This window comes from Anser anser, assembly GCF_964211835.1.
Source record: "Anser anser genome assembly, chromosome: 18".
Classification (NCBI taxonomy): Eukaryota; Metazoa; Chordata; class Aves; order Anseriformes; family Anatidae; genus Anser; species Anser anser.
The window spans coordinates 10,959,997-10,984,030 of NC_139739.1; the positions used below are offsets into that span (position 1 = coordinate 10,959,997).

At 40.8% G+C, this 24,034-nt stretch overlaps 1 protein-coding gene and 1 long non-coding RNA gene across 4 annotated transcripts; one reads left to right on the plus strand and one right to left on the minus strand.

Moving 5' to 3' along the window:
- The first annotated feature begins 1,602 nt into the window (after positions 1-1,602).
- LOC310883507 lies at positions 1,603-9,353 on the plus strand. Its single transcript, XR_014573568.1, has 2 exons — positions 1,603-1,713; positions 2,990-9,353. It is a non-coding gene; the product is annotated as an uncharacterized lncRNA (long non-coding RNA).
- YWHAH (tyrosine 3-monooxygenase/tryptophan 5-monooxygenase activation protein eta) lies at positions 7,916-18,062 on the minus strand. Of its 3 annotated transcripts, none has more exons than XM_083803966.1 (3): positions 17,538-18,010; positions 13,503-13,561; positions 7,916-9,352 (listed from the first exon to the last, which is right to left on the minus strand). In XM_083803966.1, the coding sequence occupies exons 2-3, from the start codon at positions 13,545-13,547 to the stop codon at positions 8,696-8,698; spliced, it is 702 nt and encodes a 233-aa protein (XP_083660092.1). In that variant the 5' UTR covers positions 13,548-13,561; positions 17,538-18,010; the 3' UTR covers positions 7,916-8,695. The 3 variants fall into 3 exon arrangements, with proteins under 3 accessions (XP_083660092.1, XP_083660090.1, XP_083660091.1); XM_083803964.1 differs by lacking the exon at positions 17,538-18,010 and adding an exon at positions 14,772-17,467; XM_083803965.1 differs by lacking the exon at positions 13,503-13,561 and having other exon boundaries at positions 17,538-18,062.
- Between the last annotated feature and the right edge of the window lie 5,972 nt (positions 18,063-24,034).

The following is a 24,034-nucleotide window of genomic DNA, read 5'->3' on the forward strand; positions in this document are numbered from 1 at the left end:
GTGAAATGATGCTCAGCTGTCAGAAGAGAAGAAAGAAAACCTTCAAGATGAAATTTAGATGAGCAGTTTATGGAACCTGCACATTTTTTTCTTAGCAATATAAAACATTAAGTCAAAATAGAGCTTCTACTGTGGCAGGTGGCAATACTAAAAGTATATCAAGAAATCTTATAATTTGCTGACAAAGTGAAATGCTTCCCCCATATTTTCCAAATCAGCCTTGCCATGACTTACTAGAAATTCCACTCCAGTGGCTTGTAAGAACTTGCAAACGAGGTATTTTCAAACTTGGAATACCATTTACTTTTTCTATTAAACAATTTTAAACACCTGTAATTAATGATGTTCATTGCAACATTGTATACTTCACAGTGTACAAAAATGAACATTTTTAACACAGAAGTGCAGGGACAATCCCAAAGCAAGTCTCAGCTGTGAAAAGCAGGGGAATGAATCAGCAACAGCACCAAAGCGTTCTCATATATTAAGAACACCGTACTCTGTTGATGCCAATGACGGCAAACATCTCAACTCCCCAATGCTTCCATGACGTTTTACAGCCCAAAGAAGCTTAACAGGACTTGTTTCAGAAGAGGCAAATAGCAGCCCTTAAAAAGCTTTGAGGTGACAAGTGAGGAAGAACTATTCCTGCCCTTTAAGGACATGCTGGAATTTCAGCAGAAACACACTGACCCATCATGGTGGCCAGCCAGCAAACATTTGGAGTGAGCTGTGCCATTTCATGCCAAACACGGGCTTTGGCCTTCTGCTCCCATCTCCGGATTTGGGCCGCAGGGACAGCGATGGGGATCATTGCTCCAGGATAGCTCTGGTTGCCACAGAGGCAGGAAGCTGCTACAGATGGTCCCCAGTTGTCCTGGATTGTCTGCATGGCACACAGACCTCTGGAACACACCCCAAATATTAATTTATTCAGGGTCAAGTTTCAAAGTTCTTGCACCCTTAACTCTCAGGTTTTCCTGGTTATCTCACTGAAGTAGCTAGGATTGTATTTAAATATAAAATCAGCACCTGGGCTTTGTTTTTTCAGTGATTTAAACCCAAGTAAACATGAGATAAGCATCAGTTTTTAATTACAGAAAGAGAATACTCTCCGTTTGACTCAGAGGGGACACCAGTTGGTTGATTACTGCGTTACTACAGACATCTGCTAGTCTCTGCCCTCTGCAAGAGTCAGATGTTCAAAAAAAAATTCTTATTGATTTCTACAGTGACAAAATATTTGCTGATTAACAGAACCTTACTTCAAAATATTAGAAAAATACTACTGTGTTGTCTTCCACCCAAGCACATAGTGATCTACTGCAGCAGCTGTTTGACACTAATGACTAAAGGCAATCCCTTTCAATAGCCTTAGAGAGCAAATATTTAACAAATTGCCTTCTTCTTGGCCTTTGTTATGCTAGGGTGGAACCACAAATACATCTATATGCTTTTAGTTTATAACTCAAGTCCTGAAATCAATTCCAATTTCACTCCAAATGATGGCATAATGGCAAGACAGAGCTTACGTTGCAATGCACTTCTGCATAAATTGATTTTGATCTCATTTACACATGAATTAATCTTCATTAATTCTACTGACAGTATTAAGAATTAGTTCAGATCTTGATTCTCTGCATCAAAATCTGTTGTAAATTGTCCATCAATTTAAGGACTGTTCAAGGTCTCAAGGAACTATAAGATACATGTGTATGTATATACTTTATTTTCTACTTTCACTTACTATTATTTAATAGATGTATATAAATAACAGATTTTAGAGTATTTTATTATAATAATTATGTAGTAAAACTTCATTGTCAATCCTTTAGTTTATCAATGACATTTTTAAAAATGTATATATAATTATAGCTTATACAATTATATTTTTAATGTGCAATATTATAATAATATACAGTATATTTCTCTGTTGGGAACTCATTCACTTACTTTCTGTCCGCCAAATCTCCCAGAGTAGATACCGGGCAGAATTTGCATTACATATGCATTTTAAAATATGCTTGTGTTCAAGAATGTGCAAAGATAAATTTCCATGGGGTATTAAGTTAGCATGTGGTATGGAACATAGTTTCTAGAATCTTAAATGTAGATTCTAAAAACTCATTCTAAAATGATAAACGAAAGGCTGTTCATTTCAGCTCTAGAACAATCTTTGCTAAAAGCAAAAATATAACATGTTTTATAAACTTTATTTTTTAGGATACTAAATGAATGGTCCAAAATAGATTGGTTATCCTATAAGTAGCATAACAGATTTAAGGCCAAAGTCTACTAAGTGTGTTAATTCAACCCTCAAACTGTGTAAGGTAAAATTATCAAAAGACGATCAAAGATGAGAAAAAAAGAACAGCTCATTCTGTGTTTTTGTTGATCCTGTTGCTACGTAATTGTTAATGGAAATATTTTTCTTAAATGGTATTGTGTTCTTCTGTTTTTTTTCCTTCAAAAACAATAATAGCAAGATAGTATTTTTATTTCATTTATACTTATCTAGCTAGGGGAAGATGACTATTACAGTACTTATGATCTAGAAGGCTGCATATTCTAAATCAGCTTATAGTCTTGAACAGGACACATTTCTTGTTACTTGTGTTTGACACTTCATTACTGAAACAAGATACAGAGCTACATTACAAAAGAACTTCTACATGTTTTCCATAGCAATGTATGCTTTCATGGAAACCTCGTCTTGAATTTATCATAGTCTCACCTTAAGCATTTTCATCTCACCTGCTTTCAAAAACATTTATGTCTGAAATAGATTTTCTGAAGGTATTTTATAATATTCCAGTACTTAAATCTTGCACTTTCACATGTAGAAGATACACTTCCTTAAATTCAAAGCTCTCTTGCCTTCTGCAATACTTCCAGGAATATTTCACTTTTATCTGTCATCTTCATACTCCTTATACACAAGCATAAAAATGAGTCTGAATAATTATACCTATAGATCATTTTCTTACAGACATGACAATAACCATAACCAATATGGAAGACCAGTTCATATAGGACCAGTCTGGGAAAGCAATTCTATCAACTAAGTACTTGCTCGCCTTTGGGGCATGCAGGTAAAGGTAGCCAGAAGCCTGGCTTACTTGATTTCTGAAAGATTATGTGATTTCTGACACAAACTAAAAAATCTACCTTGGCCTGACCTCAGTGTTTAGAATACATCTTGTTTATCTCATAATTTATTAAGACTCAGAAGCTAAACTGCCCTAAGTTCAGCTAAACTGAACTTCAAGTACTTTGGGCTTCTTCAGAACAAGTTCTAAACACCCTGTATCGATTATATATATAAATTAACCTCACACACTGATTCAGATGCCACTAATTTCAATGAGCTTCTTCAATAAACCTAAAAATGTATCCAACAAGTTGTTTTACTGAAGAGCATTCCTGCCATGGACTTCAGTTAATTTCTCTTGAGCAGCTGTTAAATTAGTTCAAATATATAGCATGGATAGGATTAAAAAACAAGAACACGTAAGTTCTTGTTCTTTATCTTTTTTTTAAGTTTTTGTCTAAGCTTTTATCTTTTTTCTCTGTCCTTAAACTCAAACAGGTTTGCTGAAGAATTTCAGACCAGCCCCATGATGACAGAGAATATTTGATAATGTATATTGACATTAGTTTTCACCTTTCTGACTTTTGCTATTATTCTCAAGTCATTTTCATGTATGACTTAAAACACGACTGGTCATTTCATTTCCCTCCACCTGAAGTGTACTGCCATAAAGTCTTTTCTAGGTAATTGTATAGCAGCCTATTGCAGCTGCTGAAAGCAGCACATGGAGTAGGTCAGTAAGTACTCCTATGCTGCTTTGGAAATACATTTGGCTCTAAAATTCAGTCCTTCCCAGCTTAGGCATTTGGGTCACAAGTAATGGTATTAAGGATGGCAAACAATAAGCAGAAGTTATATACAATGGAAAAGCAACACGGTAGAATCACTTTCAAAACCATAGTTATTCCGAAGAAGTTACTAGAAAAACATGATTACTTACCAGAGTAACTGTGGTTCTTTGATGCATGTTAACCATAATGATCTCAATCTCACTTTTTTCCTTAAAGCTTCTTTTTGCTTAAAAAGTCAGTCTTCTGCAATGCTATAATGCTATTGTATAGTAAAGCCCTTATTACACACAGCGTAAGAAGTTTAGTTTCCTGTTGTAATGGCACATTTTGTTTTAGTATGGGATTCAAAAAGGAGGGTGGGAGGTGGTGATAGAGAACTCTGCAGCAAATGCAACTATGTAAAATGTGAACGCATTGAAGCAGATTAGGACACAGACTGAATTTCTGTCCCTATAAAGAACATTCTATTGAGGTTTGATTATCCTTTAGCTTTCAAGCTCATACAGAATCATATAAAATGCTGCTTTACCATTAGCAGCTATCAGGTTGCTAAAAATTCAAGGATACCCATATACCTTGCTCATACTACATAAATTAAGGCCCTCCGAGTGACTTAATCTTTCAGCGAAGTTTGCCTGTGAAAGGCATGGCAAAGATCAAGCAAGCATTACTCCCATCCAGAACCGGCCATCTGGTAAGCAGGTAAGCATCTTATTATACCTGAAATAAGGCAGTGTAAAGAGATACAGATCCCAGGGATAGGGTGGCATGTTCTGATGTTTTTACTCCTTCCACTCCTGCTTCAGAAAGGAATGCTGTGAACTTCAGCTAAGCACTTCTGGTGAATACCTCTGGTGTCTACAGAGATGGGTGCAGCCTAGGGTTTGATTTTAGAGATTGAAACTCAATAGGCATGAGTTGGGGATCACCTAAGACAAATAACCAATTGGAAAATATCTGAATCCCACGGCTCACTGAGGAATATTGCAATAATCAATACACCCTAGTCATCTGTCTTGTTTTCATCCAGATCATTGCTATGATAAGGATTACAGAAAAGCATACAGTAATTCCATGGCCCAGAAAATTAAAATTGCTGAAATGGTAACAATATGGACTGCATCAGAGCATTTCTTGTTCTTACGCTATAGAAAATGGGCCCACTGACTCAGCAAAAAACACTGACAAGAAAATGCCTTTTGTGACACTGGATCATTAACTGACAACTGCAGAACATGGGAGAAGTATCTGCTCTCCTACTGAAAAACTAACATATTGCTATACTGCTGGTGGCAGAAGCAGGTGAAAGAATTTTAACTCAGAAGACTTCCTAAAACTCGTGGTCATTAACTTATACAGAGCAACCATGACTGTCAACACTTGGTTTATGAATTCTTAACAAAGACAGAAATGGTTTTTACGCCACAGAGCACTCAATAATAAGACATTTAAGTTTAAAGAACTTCCTAAATAGATTACAGATTATTTGAAGATTTAGCTGAAGAATTCACCTTGCCCTTAGGGAAGCATCCACTGCTATAAAGCTAATATGCAGATCACATATTTAATGAAACCAGTATGACTTTTGTGTCTGTTACCCTTACTTACCCGAACACACCCAGTACTTTCACTCACCTGCCTTTAAGTTCATCACCCTCAACAGAACTTGATCATCACTTAGATCTTTCCCAAATATACTGAGATGGCAGCTTGAGTAATCATATGAGTCAGCATGCAGTCCAGCACAAACACATGCCACCCATCTGCAGGAAAAACAACCTGCCAGTTGTTCCTCATTAGGAATTTTAACCTTCATGTTTCAGAGGAAGTTAATCTACAAACTTAAGATAATCTTCTGTTCACCAAATTCTCCTTTGCTAGGAGCACTTGGTAGTAAGTTACCTGCATTTGACAGTTCACTGACAAACTCTACATCATTTTGTGAGTTTTATCTCAGGACATTCAATAAGGAAACGCTCACTATTCCTATGTATTTTGGATAGTTCCTCTAGAGATCCTGGCTCGAGATACAAAATTCTTAGAAGGCAGTTGTTACTTTCCAGCCAGATCTACTTATGCTATTAGATCCTGACATCTGGTACGAAACCTAGATAGTTTCCAAGTACCAGCAACCTTTGACAGAGCAAGCATTTTCAATCCAGTTTGCAATACCTCACAATTGGTGTTCCTAGTTTTCCATCACCTCTAACAGCTTTCTAAGGGCCTCTATGTTCATGAACGGTCAGTCAACCAGCGAAAATGTGTTAAGGGATATAGCAATACATTAAGAGAATGAAGGAATTTTAACTTCAATTTTTCACATAGCTTTCTAACATCTTCCAGTCATCTCATCTGTTTATATTTATGGCTATAACTGATTAATCTACTGAAACTTATACCGCATGGGAGAAGGGAACCCACCCTTCCAGCAAAGTAACCAGTAAGCCATTTCAAAATGGAATTTCATACCTCATGATAACCAGTAAAGATTTACCCAGATTAATGACAATACAGGGAAACACAACTACCTAATAACTGTAATTTATAACCTTTCCTATCAGAAATGACTAAAGCACCCAGGAACTGTTCTGTACCATTTCACAGAATGCCTTTAGTTTCCATTTTGGACCTCACGCACAGTGTCACTAGCTAATCTTCAACTGCCTAGCCTGGAAGTCAGAGCCCTGCTGACTCACGGACTGCATAATGCTCATCATTTTCTGACAAAGGAGCTGCACAGGACTGTAATTAGAAGGACTCCTTAGCCTTTGAATTAACAAAAAGATATTGATACTTATTTAAAAAAGAAAAAAGAAAATAAACCTAGCAATTGCCAACAACGATTAAACAGCCAGTGTTTTGATGTATAAAGGCAGCCTCATTGCCAAGCTTTAACTTGGTTCCACAGGGGCAGGTATGCAAATCTGAGAGGGAAGAAATGAGAATATGTAAGAGCACCATATGAGACTTGTGAAGTCCAAAAGGTTATTACTGGCCAGAAGACTCCAGCAATTGAAGGAACAGGGACTCATGCACTGTTTGAGCAGAGCAAGTAAGAAAAAGGGACTTCCAGAATAGGCTACGGGCACACGGCAATAATTCATACTAACTACACAATTCAAGCTACTTTAGGAGGAGGTCAAGCATCTCAACCTTATTCAACAGCCCATCAAGGTTCTGTAGTTTCATCTTTTTCACGTTGCACTAGTCTTCTGATCCTCACAAGCTTTACTGGCATAATAAAGCTGGAATCACCTAGAAGACAATAGAACATATGGACAAGTCTACGACTAAAATAAAATCTAATCCCCCAGATCCTTAAAAATAACCAGTGCATTGCTTTTAAAAAGTGTAAATTGTGGTTATTTAGGCCAGTACTATTTATTGTACAAGTCAAAGAAAAATTGATTTAGATAAAAATAAGAACTTACTTGACCTTTCAGCTAGCTCAGGCGCAGCCTGGATACAGTCACATGTAACTCAACAGCTAACTTTTCTTGCTTCAGAAGTACATATGAAACCAATAAATATACACTAACTGTTGGGGGAGGAAAAAAAAAAAAAAAGTAAGTTTGAGGACTAGATTTAAGTGAGCTACAACAGAGAGGCATTCTTTAAAAATAAATACTGTATTGTTACTGGGACTTAAATGTGTAAAAGTGATATTTGGTTAGTATTTCAGAAAAAAGGTTTAGTGTGCACAGAAGTAAATAATACAAGTCTCTGCACCTGTGTAACAATTACTATGGCTTACTACTTTTTAGCTCCTCAGTAGAATTGCATTACAACTGCTCTACCAAGCAAATTAACTAAAACATAGCTTTGGAAACTTCATTTCTAACACAGGTGTGAGCAGTATCATTTTAGTTTGCTGTGTTGTGTTTTTTTCATTTTAGCATACCGTTGTTTGTTCATTTGTTTTTAGCATATGAGGCAACTTCTCATTACACTTTTGCTTAAACATGTTTTGACCCATCAATGATATGATAAGTAATTCAATCTTTACTCTGAACAAAAGACAGGACAGCTCATGTAGAGATAATAACCCCGAAGCAGCATTTTATTTTATTCATTTAATTCCAAAACATTTAATTTAGAAGTCCGGCATCTCAGTCATCCATCTTAACATGGGCTAATAATGACACAGCGTTGTCAGAATACACAGACAACTAAACAGCCAGAATTTACAAAAAAATAAATTCATGATTCTTCAAAACAACTGCAAAAGGTTACAAGTATCAAAACTCTTAGGTAGATGCACTGCATTAAAAGAAACTGTGCACATAAGTTAGAGGCAAAAAAAAATTGCTACTGAAACCTCACATTTCAAACAGTTTATTGTAAACTGATGAACAGGGCTGTCATTTCACATCAGCTTAACTGCTTTCATTGACTGGAAAAAAAATTGAGGTGGCTAATTGACTTTGCATGCACAAAATGTACTGCTTAACAGAACTGTCAGCTCATTTCAAATGGCAAAAAATTTAACTGGAATCTAATCATCCTCAACCGCTTTCCATTATTCTTCCCCTTATGTTCTAATCAACAGGCAAACTAAAAATGCCTCAATTAATACGCATCTTTCTGCACTGTTTAAGTGCACCTAAGATAAATAGGGCCAATAAACCAATCGATCCATCAATGCCCATGAAGACTCATCTGAAACTGCTTCTTGATAAAGTGGACAGCAGATCTGAACAGCTGTACAATACAGATATGCTTAGCACTAGATATTTAGTGTGACTGTGGCAAGGTAATATTGGTGATGACGGGGATTGTGAAGTGGATGAAAGACAGATCAGAGGAAAGCTTTTTAATTATTGCCCTCTCCTGCTTCTTCATCTTGCTGGTCACTCGTCCACAGAGTGAGGTTATCTCGAAGTAACTGCATGATGAGAGTGGAGTCCTTGTAGGAATCCTCATTTAGTGTGTCCAGCTCTGCTATGGCATCATCAAAGGCTTGTTTGGCTAAAAGGCAGGCTTGCTCAGGGGCATTCTGGATTTCATAGTAGAACACCGAGAAATTGAGTGCCAGCCCAAGCCTAATTGGGTGAGTGGGCTGCATGTGCTCTTTGCTGATTTCAAAGGCCTCTTTATAGGCAGCTTCTGAGGCTTCCACGACACTGTTCTTCTTCTCTCCAGCAGCAACTTCTGCCAAGTAGCGGTAATAATCTCCTTTCATTTTCAGATAAAAGACCTTGCTCTCATACTGGAAGTCATTGCAGTTCTTGATCAAGTACTTATCGAGGAGAGCCAAAACATCATTGCAGACCGTCTCAAGCTCCTTTTCTATCTTCTCCCTATAGGCTTTGACCTTCTCCAGCTTCTTCTCATTCCCATCCGCCATAGTCTTCTGCTCTATGCTGCTGATCACACGCCAGGAAGATCGTCTAGCTCCAACTACATTCTTGTAGGCTACAGACAGCAGGTTTCTGTCCTCATTTGAGAGAGGCTCATTCAGCTCAGTTACCTGAAAATACAGAGAAAGATCAAATTTAAAGGGTTTGTCTAAAGAGCATGGAAGCTTGCATCATGTAGTACAAGATTCAAAATTCCTTCTAGACAGGAGACAGTTTGTAACTTTGAAAATTTAAAACTGGCTTTGCAGTCAAGACGTAATGAATACCCCCAACAGTTCTGCTGTAATAGAACTGGTATTTAAAACCCATTACAAAGCATATTCACTGAATGAGAGTGAGTCAGACTGGTGTAACAGAGAAGCATTTGCAGGAGGGCTCGGTTCTCAGGAAGTCTTTGCTATAATTATGCAGACTACATATTTAACAATGAATTTAAATGTACCTAGAATACCAGTTTTACGAATCTGGAACACAGCACAGACACTGGAAACTGATGCAGTTCTTGCATTTCTTTTCCCCTGCTGGTTGCTTTCAATCTACAGCAGAGATGGAAGCGCTGAAGTCATTATGATTAAGCTCTGCATAGTACAAATGGAATTAGTGTTTCATATTATCTTTCACTTAGTGAGCAATTATATAATGTAATGCAAAAGTTATCTGGATTTCTGTAGACCGATGGGTGCTGACAAATTTCTGGGATAGACATGGAAGAAATTTAATACTGCATTTAGGCCTTTTTCACTCTGATGATTAGGGAAAAATGCCTTTCAAACAGTCACTTCAAGTTGTTCAATTTTTGCACGTTTAGAAACATGAAATTAAACTGAGGAATTAGATTGAAGAACACAGCTCCATTACTTTAAGAACACTGCATTAGCTGCATTGAAAGAAGTCACTAGAATTCTAAGGATACGTACTTCCATGTGAAAGTAAGCTTGACGCTGCTCACACTGCTAAAATCATTAACTACTGTCAAAAAATGTGCATATTTACACGACACATCAGAACATCTGCAAATACTTGTACACTGCAAACAACTGTCACAAATATTTACACTATTTTGAGATCTTTGGTGTAACCAGTGTACCTTCCAGTGAACACATCTTTCCTAGTCTAAAGAAATAGTTTATATTAATTATACGCCTTCTAGTGGAAGGTGTCCCTGCCCATTGCAGGGGGGGGTAGAATTAGATGATCTTTAAGGTCCCTTCGAACCCAAACCACTCTATGTTTCTGTTTCCATAAGAGAGCTTACTTTTAAATTTAGTTGTCTCCAAAATGCCTCTGCCCAACTGCTCAAGGGACCTGAATTCCCACAAGACACTGCTCTGCCTGGCCTAATATAATGACAGATCATCTACGAAGGGTAAAATGCACAGGAATCAACTCTAATGTAGTTGTCACAAGCTTCTTCATAGCTTCCACTCAACATTCCCATGGGCACAATCTCCACTATGATCCACCTGTATTACCTTCTCCAGTAAAGATATCAACTCCTCCTAGATGTCAAGACTCAACTAAGAGATTTTTATTCCCTACAGTCTATTAGAACAGCATTTCCTTTTACAGAAGTGGAATAAAAACCACCATAGATTATCACTTGATTCTTGGTCTTTGATCACTTGGTCTTTCCTGCACTACTGGAGAACTTCACTTGAAAGGTCTACGCTTGAAAGAACTGCAAGTTCTCTGACAACTGCTAATTTAAAGGAATCGATGCTTTGTTAAAACTTCAAACACCCTTTAACAATAAAACTTTTTTTCCCACCTGTCTTCATTTACATATCAAGTATTTTTTCTAGTACTTTTCAACTAGTGTAAAGATAACATACTATGTTACCCATGTGTTGAGTATGAAAAACTATACGAGACAAAAATAACTATGGATGCACAAAACTAACTTGAGTCTTGGTGGTGCAATAGTAAGAGGTGTGCCACCTCTTGCCCTTTTAACCCAGACTCCATGTGATGGAAATGAAATCTGAAAGACTTCAACCACAGCTACCCTAATTCTTTATCTGATGCATCATCATCACAATTTTTCACCTCATCCTCCATTTATCACCTGTTTCTTACCCTCAGCTAGGTGCTACTACCTTCATACTCAATCCTTTTCCCTCTGCTTCAGATTAGGGACCCTCCTAAATGCTAGTGTTTATCTACTAACTCAGTTATGTGAGATATACAGTCACCCTAACCCTTATTTATTTCTTATACCTCCTTAAGGGGATCTTTTAAGCCTTTAAAAATAGTTATCTTCTGTGTAGTCAAGACACCAAAATAGTATTTTACAGTTTCTAACAAATACCCTGTGAGCCACTGAAAAAAATGGATTACTAAAATCTGAATTTTCACTATTCCATTCAGCTGGCATATTTACTTACAGGGATGTAAGTTGTCAATTTTCAAAATTTCATCTCATTTGTCACAAGAGACACGATACAATCTTACAGCAGTACCACTAGCCTTGAAAGAGTATTCCAGATTTTTCTAGTCCATTCTCTCTCTGCAGGCGTTACTCATTTTCAAATGCAGAAAATGCATCACAACACCCACCCTGAAAATGCCGATTCATAAAGCCCACTTGCACAGGAGATGCAACATTTGCAAATAACCTACACCTTAAAAGCCCTCCCAGCTTCCCTTCCTTAACCACTACTCAAGTTCAATGCAGGTGCTGATAAACAGCGTATTTGCAGAAATTTCTTATGTTCAAACTCTTAAATTGCACATTAACGGAGGGAGAAACTTGTGAAGTCTAGCATAATCTAGCATAATCTTTGGTAATCTTGGTTGGTTTTTACTCAACCTTCAGTATTAGAAGTAGGTCTACAGTCATTTTAACTTTCAGAAGCTGCATACATGTTAACTTTCAACTGGCCAGCTGAGGTTTAGCTTGCGCTAAGAAAGGTTGCTAAAACTCTCTGTAAGCACTCGACTAACAAAACTTAAACTGACATAGCAAGATTAAGAAATAGCAGGGAATACTCAAGATACATTCATGTAGAACAGTTACAAACAAGAAATAAACCATCCCTCACAACTAACTACAAAGCAGTTGTTCATATGTAGAAAAAAATGCTAACTACTTAGAATATGAAAGTATCTAAGAGAAAAGATTCTTAATAGACTTTCAATAATTTAAGAGACTATTTCAGATTACCCCTAGACTGTAGGGTTTAATATTCAAGATGGCCATAAACTCACCTTGAAAACATTCCTTAAATAAAAAAGGAAAAAATAACAGAAGCTGATTCAACATGCTTAGGAGATGCTTAATAACTTTAATACGTATCAAAAGTTACTCACGGGTCTTGGAGAATCAGCAAAAAATATCAATTCAAGCCTATGTCTAAACAATTGTGTTTTTTTTTGGTAATGAGTACTGTCTTTTTAGAATACATAAAACTAGGGAGAAAAAACACTAGAAGATTCTGGTCTTCCAACAAAGACTTTCAAAAATGTTTTCTAAACAATTAGTGACAAATTAAGACACTGACTTAACTAAAGTTTTGGAGAACAGAGCAGAAACTTTGAACAACTACACATCCCATTGTCAAATATATTGCCTTCCCAAATGCAAGCCAACAGTCAGATGGCAAAGCATCAGTCTTCCACAACGAAACTACTCAAACCTAGCACAAAATACAATTAGCTTCAAAAAAGTCAATACACTGAAGATCGCCACTCAAAGTTAACTGAGAAAGGTTTGAAAGCAGATCAGTCTTCCTTTGTTTCTTCAGACTTTCCACACTTCCAGTTAGAAATAAAAATGGACATTCCTATTTAATCTGCTTTAAAAGTTTTTGAAGTGAGGTTTTCGCACTTTATCAAAGGAATTAAATACTGTAATACAAAAATGAAGCTTTTAGGTTTGCTTTAAGGCAGACAATACTTCTCGTTTGTGAGCATCAGCCACAGCTGTAACAGATGCAACATAACATAATCAAAAGACTACACAGAGCACTGCCACAAGCCTTGAAGCACAAAGCAAATTAATTTCTCAGGTAAGGTACAGTTCAGATATCAATACCATACCATTTCTGAGCAGATCGTGTTAATCTAAAAACTGATAACCATTTCCAAAGCGAGCAGCACCTAACATAGAGTGCAGGAACGTGACGTAACAGATGAGTAGCTGCTCACTAGTGAGTGAACTTCTTCCTGGGGCAGAAGTTGCCAATGCTCAGAGTGAAACTCATTCCTTTCCAGTGCCACCTTTCAACATGCCTCAGGATGTCAGTGTCATTTCCACCTTACCTCCCTCATTTTTCTTTCATTAGTCCTGAGCCATTTCCATCTCATGCCAAAGGTGATTTCTGAAAGAGAAATGGCAAACTATTCGCTATCCTAGTTGAAAATGTTGATATTCTACATCTATCTAAAAAACATATCTGCCTTCCTCATATAGTGGTTATATTATAAGAAACTAATCTCAAAGGAAATTATTTGACCTTTAGGGATCTATCAACTGTTCTATCAATTTCAGATACATTATGAAATTAAATAAAACCAGACATTTTTGCCTTTACATGTTGGAATGTAAAGAAAAGCTTGGAATGGTGAAGGATTTTTTTTCCTGTCCTCCATTGTACCTATAACCTTTCCTTAATAGAGAAGATCTTTGGCTCCAGCAATGTAGTTTTACTTTTTAGACCTAGGCTTTCTGTAATGGTTGTTAGAAAAAACAATAGCACTTAATAGAAAAACCTATTTGTAGCATGACTTCTAAGTAGTAACAACTTAGGTGCTGCCCCATACTTTTCTTACACAAGCACACCTCTCACACCTAAGTTTAAACCAGAACAATTTCTTGCATCGCATAGCTTCAGTGTTTTATACCAAGCATTGGAGGCTCTATAGCTACATTTACTGTATTCCACAGTAAGGAAGTCATCTCAAAGCAGGGGAGGATATTGTTTATATTAAAGGCATCTCACTCCCTCATCCTATGCACTTATTTCATCAACCCAAAACCAGACACTAATATGAACAAGCTGGTGATACGGTATTAAAAATTTGGAACACCTCAAACTTAAGTCCCTTCACATACATAGATAATGCCTACAAAGCAAACTAGAACCTCATGCGATTAGGCTTTAAAAGCTCTAGATTATACATAGACTCAATACTTCTCAGGGTGAAATAAATTGATTTCACAACTGATTTTAAAATTACTTATTTCACCTGAGATCCATCTCCATTTTCAATTGAAGTATAAATGTCTACACCTGCTACATACCTATACCTATACTAGAAAAGCAGTATAGATTAATGAACCTTCCAAGCACTACATATGGGAATTAATACTGACTGAAATATTAAGAGTTAATAGAGCATAACTGTTCAACTATTTAGTATTTACAATCAAAATTTCAACTCCATTTCTGGAATAATCTAAACCCATAAGGATTCAATGCAGTATTCTCAGTGTCTTAAAGCCTTTGTTCCTACAAGCAAAAACCTTTAATACTCTATGCTAAAAGCTTGTTTTTTTCCTATTATGTTTGGAAACAAATTTTTACCTACCGTGTAGGGTTACTTCAAATAGTTGGAATCCTACAGCAGTATTTAATGCAATGGGACTGCCACTGCCCTTGGACGAATGCCATTTCGTAGCAGCACATTTACACATGCATGTATTTGCTATTAAAACAATTCTGGCCGAAAAAAAAGAGTTAATTAAACCCATTACTTTGTAACATCTATTTAAGCGAACACTTCACTCTCTACACGTTATAAGTACTGGAACCCTTCTAAGGAAAAGAAAATTCAATAGCAACGAAAAACGTATTATTGAGCAGTGATTTCCTTACTTAAGCTACAACTGCTACATCATTTACCTTTTCTACAGAATAGTGAACTGATAGGACTGAATAATAAGTGTTTCTCCAGCTTTATAGCAACAGCTGAAATGAGAGTTTTGTCATACTTCTTCAGTGGCAGTCTCAAAGACGGGGCATATATGCTTTTGTTAAAATAGCTTTTGTCACTTTATGTTTTAGGAGCAACTATAAGGCTGCTGGCTATATTGTGGACTGTAGAAGTGTGGTGATAAATACCTGGAACCGAAACTAACCACTTTCATTTCTGTTATACTGGAAACACGTTATTTTCATACGGCGCCTTTAAAAAAAATAATGTGTTATATGCAGAGATTTTTTAAATCAAATCAAAATATATTGAACTAAGAATAGATATCCAACTTAGAACACTGATTTCCTGTTGAAAGAAGCTTAACATCACTGGATTGCAAAATTATTTGAATATTCCTCTATTTAGAGAAAAAGTTCTCCAAATACTTATTTACAGTCATTAAAATTGAAGGAAACATTAGCTGTGTGGGAACAGAACCCACATAATATTTGTTTCATAGGTGCTTAAGCTCACGCCTATAAAATCTGCTCAATCTTAAAAGAGCATTCTGGAAACTACCATCTTAGTTAACACCTGTGAAAGCCAAGCAACCAATAGATGCTACATTATGGGCACACCACATTACATGAACAGCTTCATAGGAGGAACTCGCCTTTCTAATGCAGCTTTGCTTTTTACATTTAGTGTCTATAATGTAATGTACCATAAATGCTTAAGGCTCAGCTCACCTACAAAGCACTAGCAAGCTCCCAATTACGGAAGCTCATCATTATACAATTTCTTAGAGAGCAAAAGCAGCATCACAGAAGAGAATACTATAACACAAAATGAATGAAAATTGAACAGTAGTTAAGTCAGTTTAAGAAGACAGCTAGACTTACACACTAATTATTTTTATTTATGCGTTTCTGGAAGCGTGGCAAACACATTCTTTTTGCTTCACGTGTTCAGAGAGCCACACACACACTATAGTTCAGCAATACTTGGAAAAATGAAAAGCCACTGTCTACACCTAGAAATTGTGTCTTGTAGAGCAGCAGCAGATTTTAATGACTTTTTGGTTGCACCCTTTAGAAATAGCAATGGAAAACGTTCTTGAGATGAATGAAGCTGTTACAACATTACACATATCAGAAATTCTAGCAGTATCATTAAATACCGTTCATTTTAATGTCTAGTACATTTAATACTCAGATACTCAAGGTTTATTACTGCTTCAGATCTAGATTGGTCCTAACATTTATTACGCCACTGTAAGGGAAAGTTACTTGAACATTAAAAAAAATAAAATACAAGAGCAACAAAATAAATGTCTCTTTCCTGCCCTCATTTAAGGAATGTGACATACATCCCAGTCCCTGAAGAAGACTATTTTTGTCACAAGAATCAATTCATTTAATGTGAACTTGATTTGAAGCTGCTCTTTCAAACCAAAACCCTCCCATGTCTTTAAACAGCACTACTCTCAAGGGAAATCTGAATCCTCCTGGGGCCTTCTAGTGTTCACAAAAAAGAGATTAACAAGACTAAACCTGTTATAAACAGATACAGCAAAGATACTACAAAACGTTTACCAGCATTAACATTATCTGTAACATTCAGATTTATGTTTTATGGTGGTTTTTTTTTTTTCAAAAAAGAAGGAACTAGACATAATAAGTTTGTTCATTCTTCGATTTTATTGGGTACTAGTACAGACAGGTCAGTACAAGTAATGTTCATTGCTTGGTTTTGAAAGGAACTGAGTTGCAACTGCAGCTTACTGTTTAAACACATGTCAGTATTCAACTGTGTAAGGAATGCACTGAGAACGTTACCCTACAAAGGAGAGGCAAGAAGGCAACGTTAAAGCGTATGAAACCGTGCCCCGAACAGCCTTTATACCCGGATGCGGCCACTATACCATCTCCAAATCGGAGCGCTCACGTTTGCGGCCGAGGCCTGTGTTTCGTGCCTTTTATCGCCGAAGCGTCTAGAAAAGGAAGGGGCTCCCCTTGCCGGGCGCGGCTCTCCCAGGCACCCCCGCCCAGCGCCCCCAACCGCTGGCGTGGCCCGGCCTGCCCTGGAAGGGGAGGCGCACCCCAAGGTCAGACTCGTCTACCCCTGCCCTGGTCCCCACAAGCCGGGGGTGTGGGGTGGGGGGCGGCAAGGGGGTCCCCATGTGGGGCAGCGCCCCCGTGGGCTCGCCCTGTGCTCCCGCGGCTCGGCGGGAGAACTGCAGAAGAAGGCAGGGGCACGGCCCCACCCCCGGGGCTGGGACCGCAAGGGGGGGCCGCGAGGGAGCGGAAGAAATGAGAGAGGAAGAAAATGGCAGAGGCGGCCCCAGGTGCCGCCCGGGCCCCGACCCCGCCTCGGGGCAGCCCGGCCTCCCTTCCGCACCCTCCCCGCGCACCGCCGGCCCGGCCCAGCCCCACTCACCGACTTCATGGCCGAGGCCATATCGTCGTAGCGCTCCGCCTGCTCGGCCAGGCGGGCTCGCTGCAGCAGCTGCTCTCGGTCCCCCATGGCCGCTTCCGTGGTGGCTGCCGGGCTGGGCACTCTGCGCCCCTCAGAAGGAGAGAGAGAGACGGGGGGGGGGGGGGGGCTGCGAGCCGCGCCTCGAAACGCGCTCCTGGGGGCGAGCAGGGGCGAGAGCGCGGAGGGGACCGAAGCGGAGCCGCCGCCTCACGCCCAGCCGCCCGCTCTCTCTGTCCCTCTCTCTGCGACCGTTGGGCTTCGCCTCAGCCGCGGCGGGTCGGCGCCTCGCGCTCCCGGAGCGGCAGCCGCGCGCGCGCTCGCCGCGTCCCCTCACAGGCAGCGGCGTGTGAGCAGCCCCGCTCCGCCCGCCTCGGCGCCTCGCGCTGCCGCTGCTGCCGCCGCCTGCGCCTGCGCGCTGGGAAGGCAACGAGGGGGCGGAGCCGGGGGGGACTGCAGGGGAGGGGAGGGGGGCGCCGGCTCCCCCGCGTTCTATTTCTAGGTGACGTCACTTGCTATAAATAGCTACCCCGGGGCGCCGGCTAGGGAGGGGCGCCGGGGAGGAGGGCGCATGCGCGCTGCGAGTGCTGCATTTTACTGCTGCAAAGGTGGAGGTGGGCGCTGGGCGCGGGCACTGCGGAGCCAGCGCGGGGCTGCCGCCCGCAGCGCGCGCGCGCCGCGGTGGGGGGGGCAGGAGCAGGAGCGAGCGCGCGCCCAGCCCAGCCCAGCCCAGCCCAGCCGCGGGAAGGCGGCGGCGCGCGCCGTGAGCGCGCGGGGGCTGCCTGCAGGGAGCGGGCGCGTCCCGCCCTCCTGCTGCTGCTGCTGCTGCTGCGCCGCGGGGCCGGGTGCGGGGTTTTAGCGTGTGTTTGGCCGGTGCCCGCCCCGCTCGGGCCGTGGGCTGCATCGGGCGTGCTGCAGCACTGGCCCTGCCGGCCGCCCCCGCCGCACAGAGCCCCTGGGCTGCAGCACCCACGCACGTTTGGGCTCGCTGCTGTCAGCCCCACGGGTGCAGGGGCAGGGGACAGAGCCTGGTCCCGCTACCGCCACTGCTGCTCTCCGCTTAGCGTCGGTGCTGCTGCAGCGGAGTAGCGCCAGGGGCAGCCCCAACTCTGCCCGTGCTTTGGGCAGCTTGAGCCAGTCGAGTGTCACTGTCATCTAAGATAAATGCTGCAGTTGGGTTTTAAAAGGGACCGGAGGAATATTTCACAGAAATCCTGTTGCTAATTTTTAAGGAGATTAATAAATATTGATAAAAACAAGTGTTAGCTATATGTAGTAAAGTATGAAGATGAAAGGCACATGTAGGGGATTGTAAGCCGATTGCTAGAACAAGGAAACAGCTCCTGCAGTACTATGAAGTACACGGTTGTACATACACAGTTGCAAGCTGAATAGTGCCTTTTTCCTAACTTAATTTTATTCTTACTTTTTCTAAGAGAAGGCAGAGACATATAAAACCTTAACTGAATGGATCCCACATATCAACCCAATTCATTATCACAATGGATGCAACACTTTTAATTTGAACGCAAAACATTGAATTTACCAAAGTATAAAGGTCTTTTATCTAAAGAAAACAGGAGCACGTTCTTGAAAAGGTATGATTCAAAGTTAAAATACAGATTTTAACATGAAACATGCAAGAATAGTAAGAGGTGGGCCAATCCAAAATCCCCAGTCCAGTTCTCCAGTTTGGAAACTCTGCAGTTCAGAGTAACTCCTCAGCAGAGATTAGTCAGCCCACAAAGTGTTCCAACAGCTCTGAAAATTTGTAGGGTCTACAAAATCGAGTCTGGTGCAGCAGTTTCAGATTCCCAAGGGAAACAGATCACAAGTATTTTTAAAACCAGTTATTCACCCACTGAACCAAAGAATGTGCATTAATCCACCAAACATATGTGGATATATCCACACATGCACAAAAACATTCTTTTTTTGAATTGAAGCATCTGTATAACGGCTATTTCTGAGTCTAATGCATCTCAAAACCTCTTAACATTGAATCCACAAGGTGATTTGTAACATCATTGCTCTAAAATCAGATACATGTCTAAATCCAACACTTGCAAGGAAACCTGCTAAAATAAGGCAACCTTGTACGTAGCATCCCTAGAGCCTGACCTTAACCTAAAGAAAGTGACGAGATTGCATTTCAGACATACAAGGTCTGGGGGAGAGTACCTATATTCTCCTGTGTGGACAGCGTCTAGTGTTCTGATCTTCAGCTGCAGCAGTGGCTCCCAGGATCTACAAAGGTACAAATGCAAACAAATTAGAGCTCAGGCAAAGAGCTTTAATTCTGCTATTTTATTTCTGCTGCGGTATTTGTAAACTGGGTTACAAAAAATAAATAGAAATGGAAATGTCAGCAGTCCTTTTACTGGAGTGCTGAAGGTAGTGCCGAACACTGCCCAGCTCTGTCTCCCCTGCTAAGCTCAGATACCAGGCATCAGGCATGGTGTTGCAGAGCCCCGCGATCCCAGCCGAGCTCAGGAATACCGCTCCCACGAGGCAGGATTTAGAGCTGTTGGCACGGTGACCACACCCTGCAACAATTTGTAGATGGAGAAACTTATGGCACTGCAAATTGCACCATGACCTAAGGCAGTGGCTCCGCTCCACAGGCATATCTGATTATTGGGCAGCACCGACGTTCCGCAAATAGCTCCCTGCTGAAATGCCGTTCCAGTTCACTGCGCGGCTCCGCGCAGGGGCACCGGGGACAGCAAAGCCGTCTCGGAGGGAGTCTCCCAGGGCTGATGCTTAGCTGAGGGGACTGAGCTACAGGGCACACTGATGAAAAGGAAACGTGATGGGGGAACGACCAGACAGCGTACCAGAGCCTTCCAGGCCCTACACCGCTGCCCAAAGCCTCCCCCTTTGGTTGTTCAGTAGCAGGGGGGAAGCACACGCCTTTTGAATGCACTCTTCCCGAGACACACGGAACTAAAGCAGTGGTACTGTAACGTCCCTGCCACTAACATCCACCTCGTTCCTGCAGCAAGTCATCTCCCCTCTCTTCTGCAGCATGGGAATGTTTTATTTAGGGAACTGCTAAATGATACAGCCTTGGGGACAAGACACTGAAAAACTGAGAGAGCAGAGGCAACTCCACTGAAGTGGGAGTTTAACCGGCTTCCCCAGCACAGTAAAAGCAGTAGAGATGGGGACGGTAGGCAAAGATGGAGAATCTGTGGGCATCTGATCTTGGAAATGGTGGGACTGGCACTTACATGGGGGCACGATGTTCAAATAGTGCTGTAAGGACAGATTGTTTCACAGGCTCAGGACTATCCATATTTTTTATTGTTAGAAGCCTGGCAGCACATCCCCGCAATGAAGTGAGATAAGTGCACATCAGGGAGGGAAGGTGGTGTAACCAATGACAAGATCAGAGCAAAAGATACGAGTGGGTGTAGCTGAAGTGTGATGATTCTTTCCCAAACCACAAGAGACTATAATTTCAATGATATATTTCTGGCCAAACCATACACCACAGTTTAACAAGCAACAGAACCCTCTAGGCTGTCACGGTGTGTGTAAAAATATTCTACTACTTGTCATATTTCAATTTCATATTAATCTTCAATCATTCTCACAGAACCTACCTCGTAACTCAAAGGTAAAAGCCAGAATGAAGAGAGAAAGATTACGCCGCCTTAGTGCTGCTCAGAAGCAATGGGGTTCACGTTGTGAATTGTGGTATATTGTGCATCTATTCACCAACAGGAGAGCCCTAAAACAAAAGAGCAGCAATTTGTACAAAACCTCTGAAACTCTCATGCCCTCAAGGGAGAGGTTAACCCAAACCTATTTTTTGGTAGTGTCTTTAATATCACTCAGCATTCATACTCAGCAGCCTTTTGCATGTTCAAAACCCTGTGCAGACACGAGTTGATAAATCCTCAGAACTCTCTGGCAAAATGTGCTATTTCCAAGCATTTGCTCATTTCAGAGTCCAGTGAAGAATGAGCACTATGTCTGAATAAAAGATTATGGCAGTGTTTTTACTTGCCAGAATGATTCAGGGATATGCACAGGAGGCTGAAGCATGCTCAGTTGTGGGGGTTTCTGTAAGTGGCAAGAACACAGGAGCTAACTGAAAGCAGCTTTAACTCTTCATGAGCTGCTTCAGACTACAGTTTTTGCCAGTCCTATGCAGATACAAGAATGTCTTTTTGTCCTTTACGTAAAGGGAAGTAAGCAGAATTTACAAGCATAAACAGGGAAACATGAAAAAGCCTGCTTATCAGAAGCCTTCACCACAGCACCATACTGAAAAAAGGCCCTACACTTGAAAGATAAAAGGCTCCTATACTAAATAAATGCTGAAAGTCAAAAATAAATAAATAAATAAAAATCCTGCTAAATCCCTGGGCTTTTCAGAGGTGCTGATCATTTGCAACCTAGAGATAAGATCAGAATTCAGATGCCCATCACTTCTGGAACCCCCCCCAAGACACCTCATCATACACAATTCAGATTCAGCATCAGCAAACACATTTCAAAAATAACCCCAGATCTTTCTCAACAAATGAATTTTACTCTTCTTCAAACTTTACCAAAGTGGATTATTTTGACGTAAAAATGGATTAAATCCTACTGAAAATGATTGATCTGAAACAATGACCTTTCACTGCAGAACATAACACAAAAGACTTTGGGGATAAGACTAATGGAGTGCAGAGATAAAACATAATGCCTTTGCCAACATTTGCAAAAGTGGCCTCTTACTCTGGGTGCCCTACTTGAGCCTCTGCGTAAGTGCTCACTTCCTCTGAAAACGAGGCCCTAAGCAAGTTGAGCCAGGCGTCCAGAAGAGACTTCCTGAAATTACTGGCCTTGAAGCTGGCTCTCCTGACGTTTGTGGGCCTCGGATGAGCCCATTCAGTAACTATGAGAGCAGGCAGGGGCTGTCAAGGGGGATGAGAGCGGGGAAATCTACTGCTCATGTCATTAATCCTCATTAGCGCTGTAGTGGATTAGTTCAGAGAAGTCATTCACAGGCAGCTGCCACGCAGGTCCTCTGTGCTGCAACTTCTATACCACATTTGTAGCTCAGAACTGCTGACAGGCATCAGCTCAGTCTGACCTCACCAGGCTTTGGGCCCGTTCGCCAAAGTGCCAAGAGGAAAGCTGCCCACTGGGATGGTGTCCTCACCTCTGAGGCCGCTGATTAACAGAACTTCTGAAAATGCTCCCAGATCTCCATCCCCTTTCTGCGACCAATTAGCACATGCGAGCACTGTTCTTTGGGCCCTTTTATGAATTTTGAAATTAAAAATATCTTTGTTATTTCTATCTAGGGCAAGCTCCTTTCTTTGCTAGGGCATGCCATGTTGAGGAGGAGGAGGAATGACAACAGCAGGTACAGCACATTCAGTTCAGGGAAGGTCAGTCACATGCTCAGAGTACTTCTAATTACAGCTCCACAGAAGAACAACATAAACACATCCAGAGCTCGCTACATATGGCAGAATAGGCAATCCGGATCATGATGGGGATGCAGATCACAACTAGGAAATAAGAACAAGGTGATACGCAAACTGAACAATTCAAATGATGGCACGGTGTAAATACAATGTGAAGAACCCCACTGTCCCTCAAAGGACCAACTCCACCCAGCCCCACAGGCAGAGGAGGCCAGATGCTAAGTGGCACCAGTGCTCAGCAGAGATTCCTTTGCCACATGGCTATACATCCAGCCTGTGCTTGCTGACAGGTGAGGAAGCAGCAGCCTACCTCTGAACTCTGCTCAGCTACCTGTAACTCCGGTTGGTCAGATTCTGTAAGATCACCTGCAGGTACAGCTGGCAAATCCTCATCCAAATGCAACTAACTCCTCAAGTGTTCTTTGTCGATTCTGTACCCAGGTGGTATGTGGCAAAGATGCTGGTGGGCTAGAATACACTGTACTTCATCCACGTGGCTTTACATCTCTTAAAGAAATGCTTTTAATTTGCTGGATTTCACTTATCAAACTTTGAATCATCTAATATAAGTTTACAAAGAAATAATAAGTTATTTCATCTGGGAAATGACCTAGAAAATTCAATTGTCCTCCAGAGAGCAACTGTGCCAAATCTGGAAATGAAACTCATTAAATGAAGTATGAGAAAAAGCTGTTATTCTGCTTCAGCTGCAAAGCCTGGCTCAGAGTTAAGTTTGGTGAGGATACTTGTTCTAGCACTCCTTAGGAATGGTGCTGGAGTGACAGCTCTTTAAAATTAAACAGTCAGAACACCTGTGTTCTTGAACTATTTAAAAACTTAAAAAGGCCTAAGGACAGTGGTATCGTTAAGGCAGTAGAACAAAGGTCAGTTATCTCCAAACCCAAAATACCTGCATGGGCTGTTTCTTTAGAAAACGAATTATTAAACTGTGACAGGTGTCTAAAGTTTCTGTACAAGTGGAGAAATGTTCATCTAATCTGCATCATCTTCCTGACAGAAAACAGCACT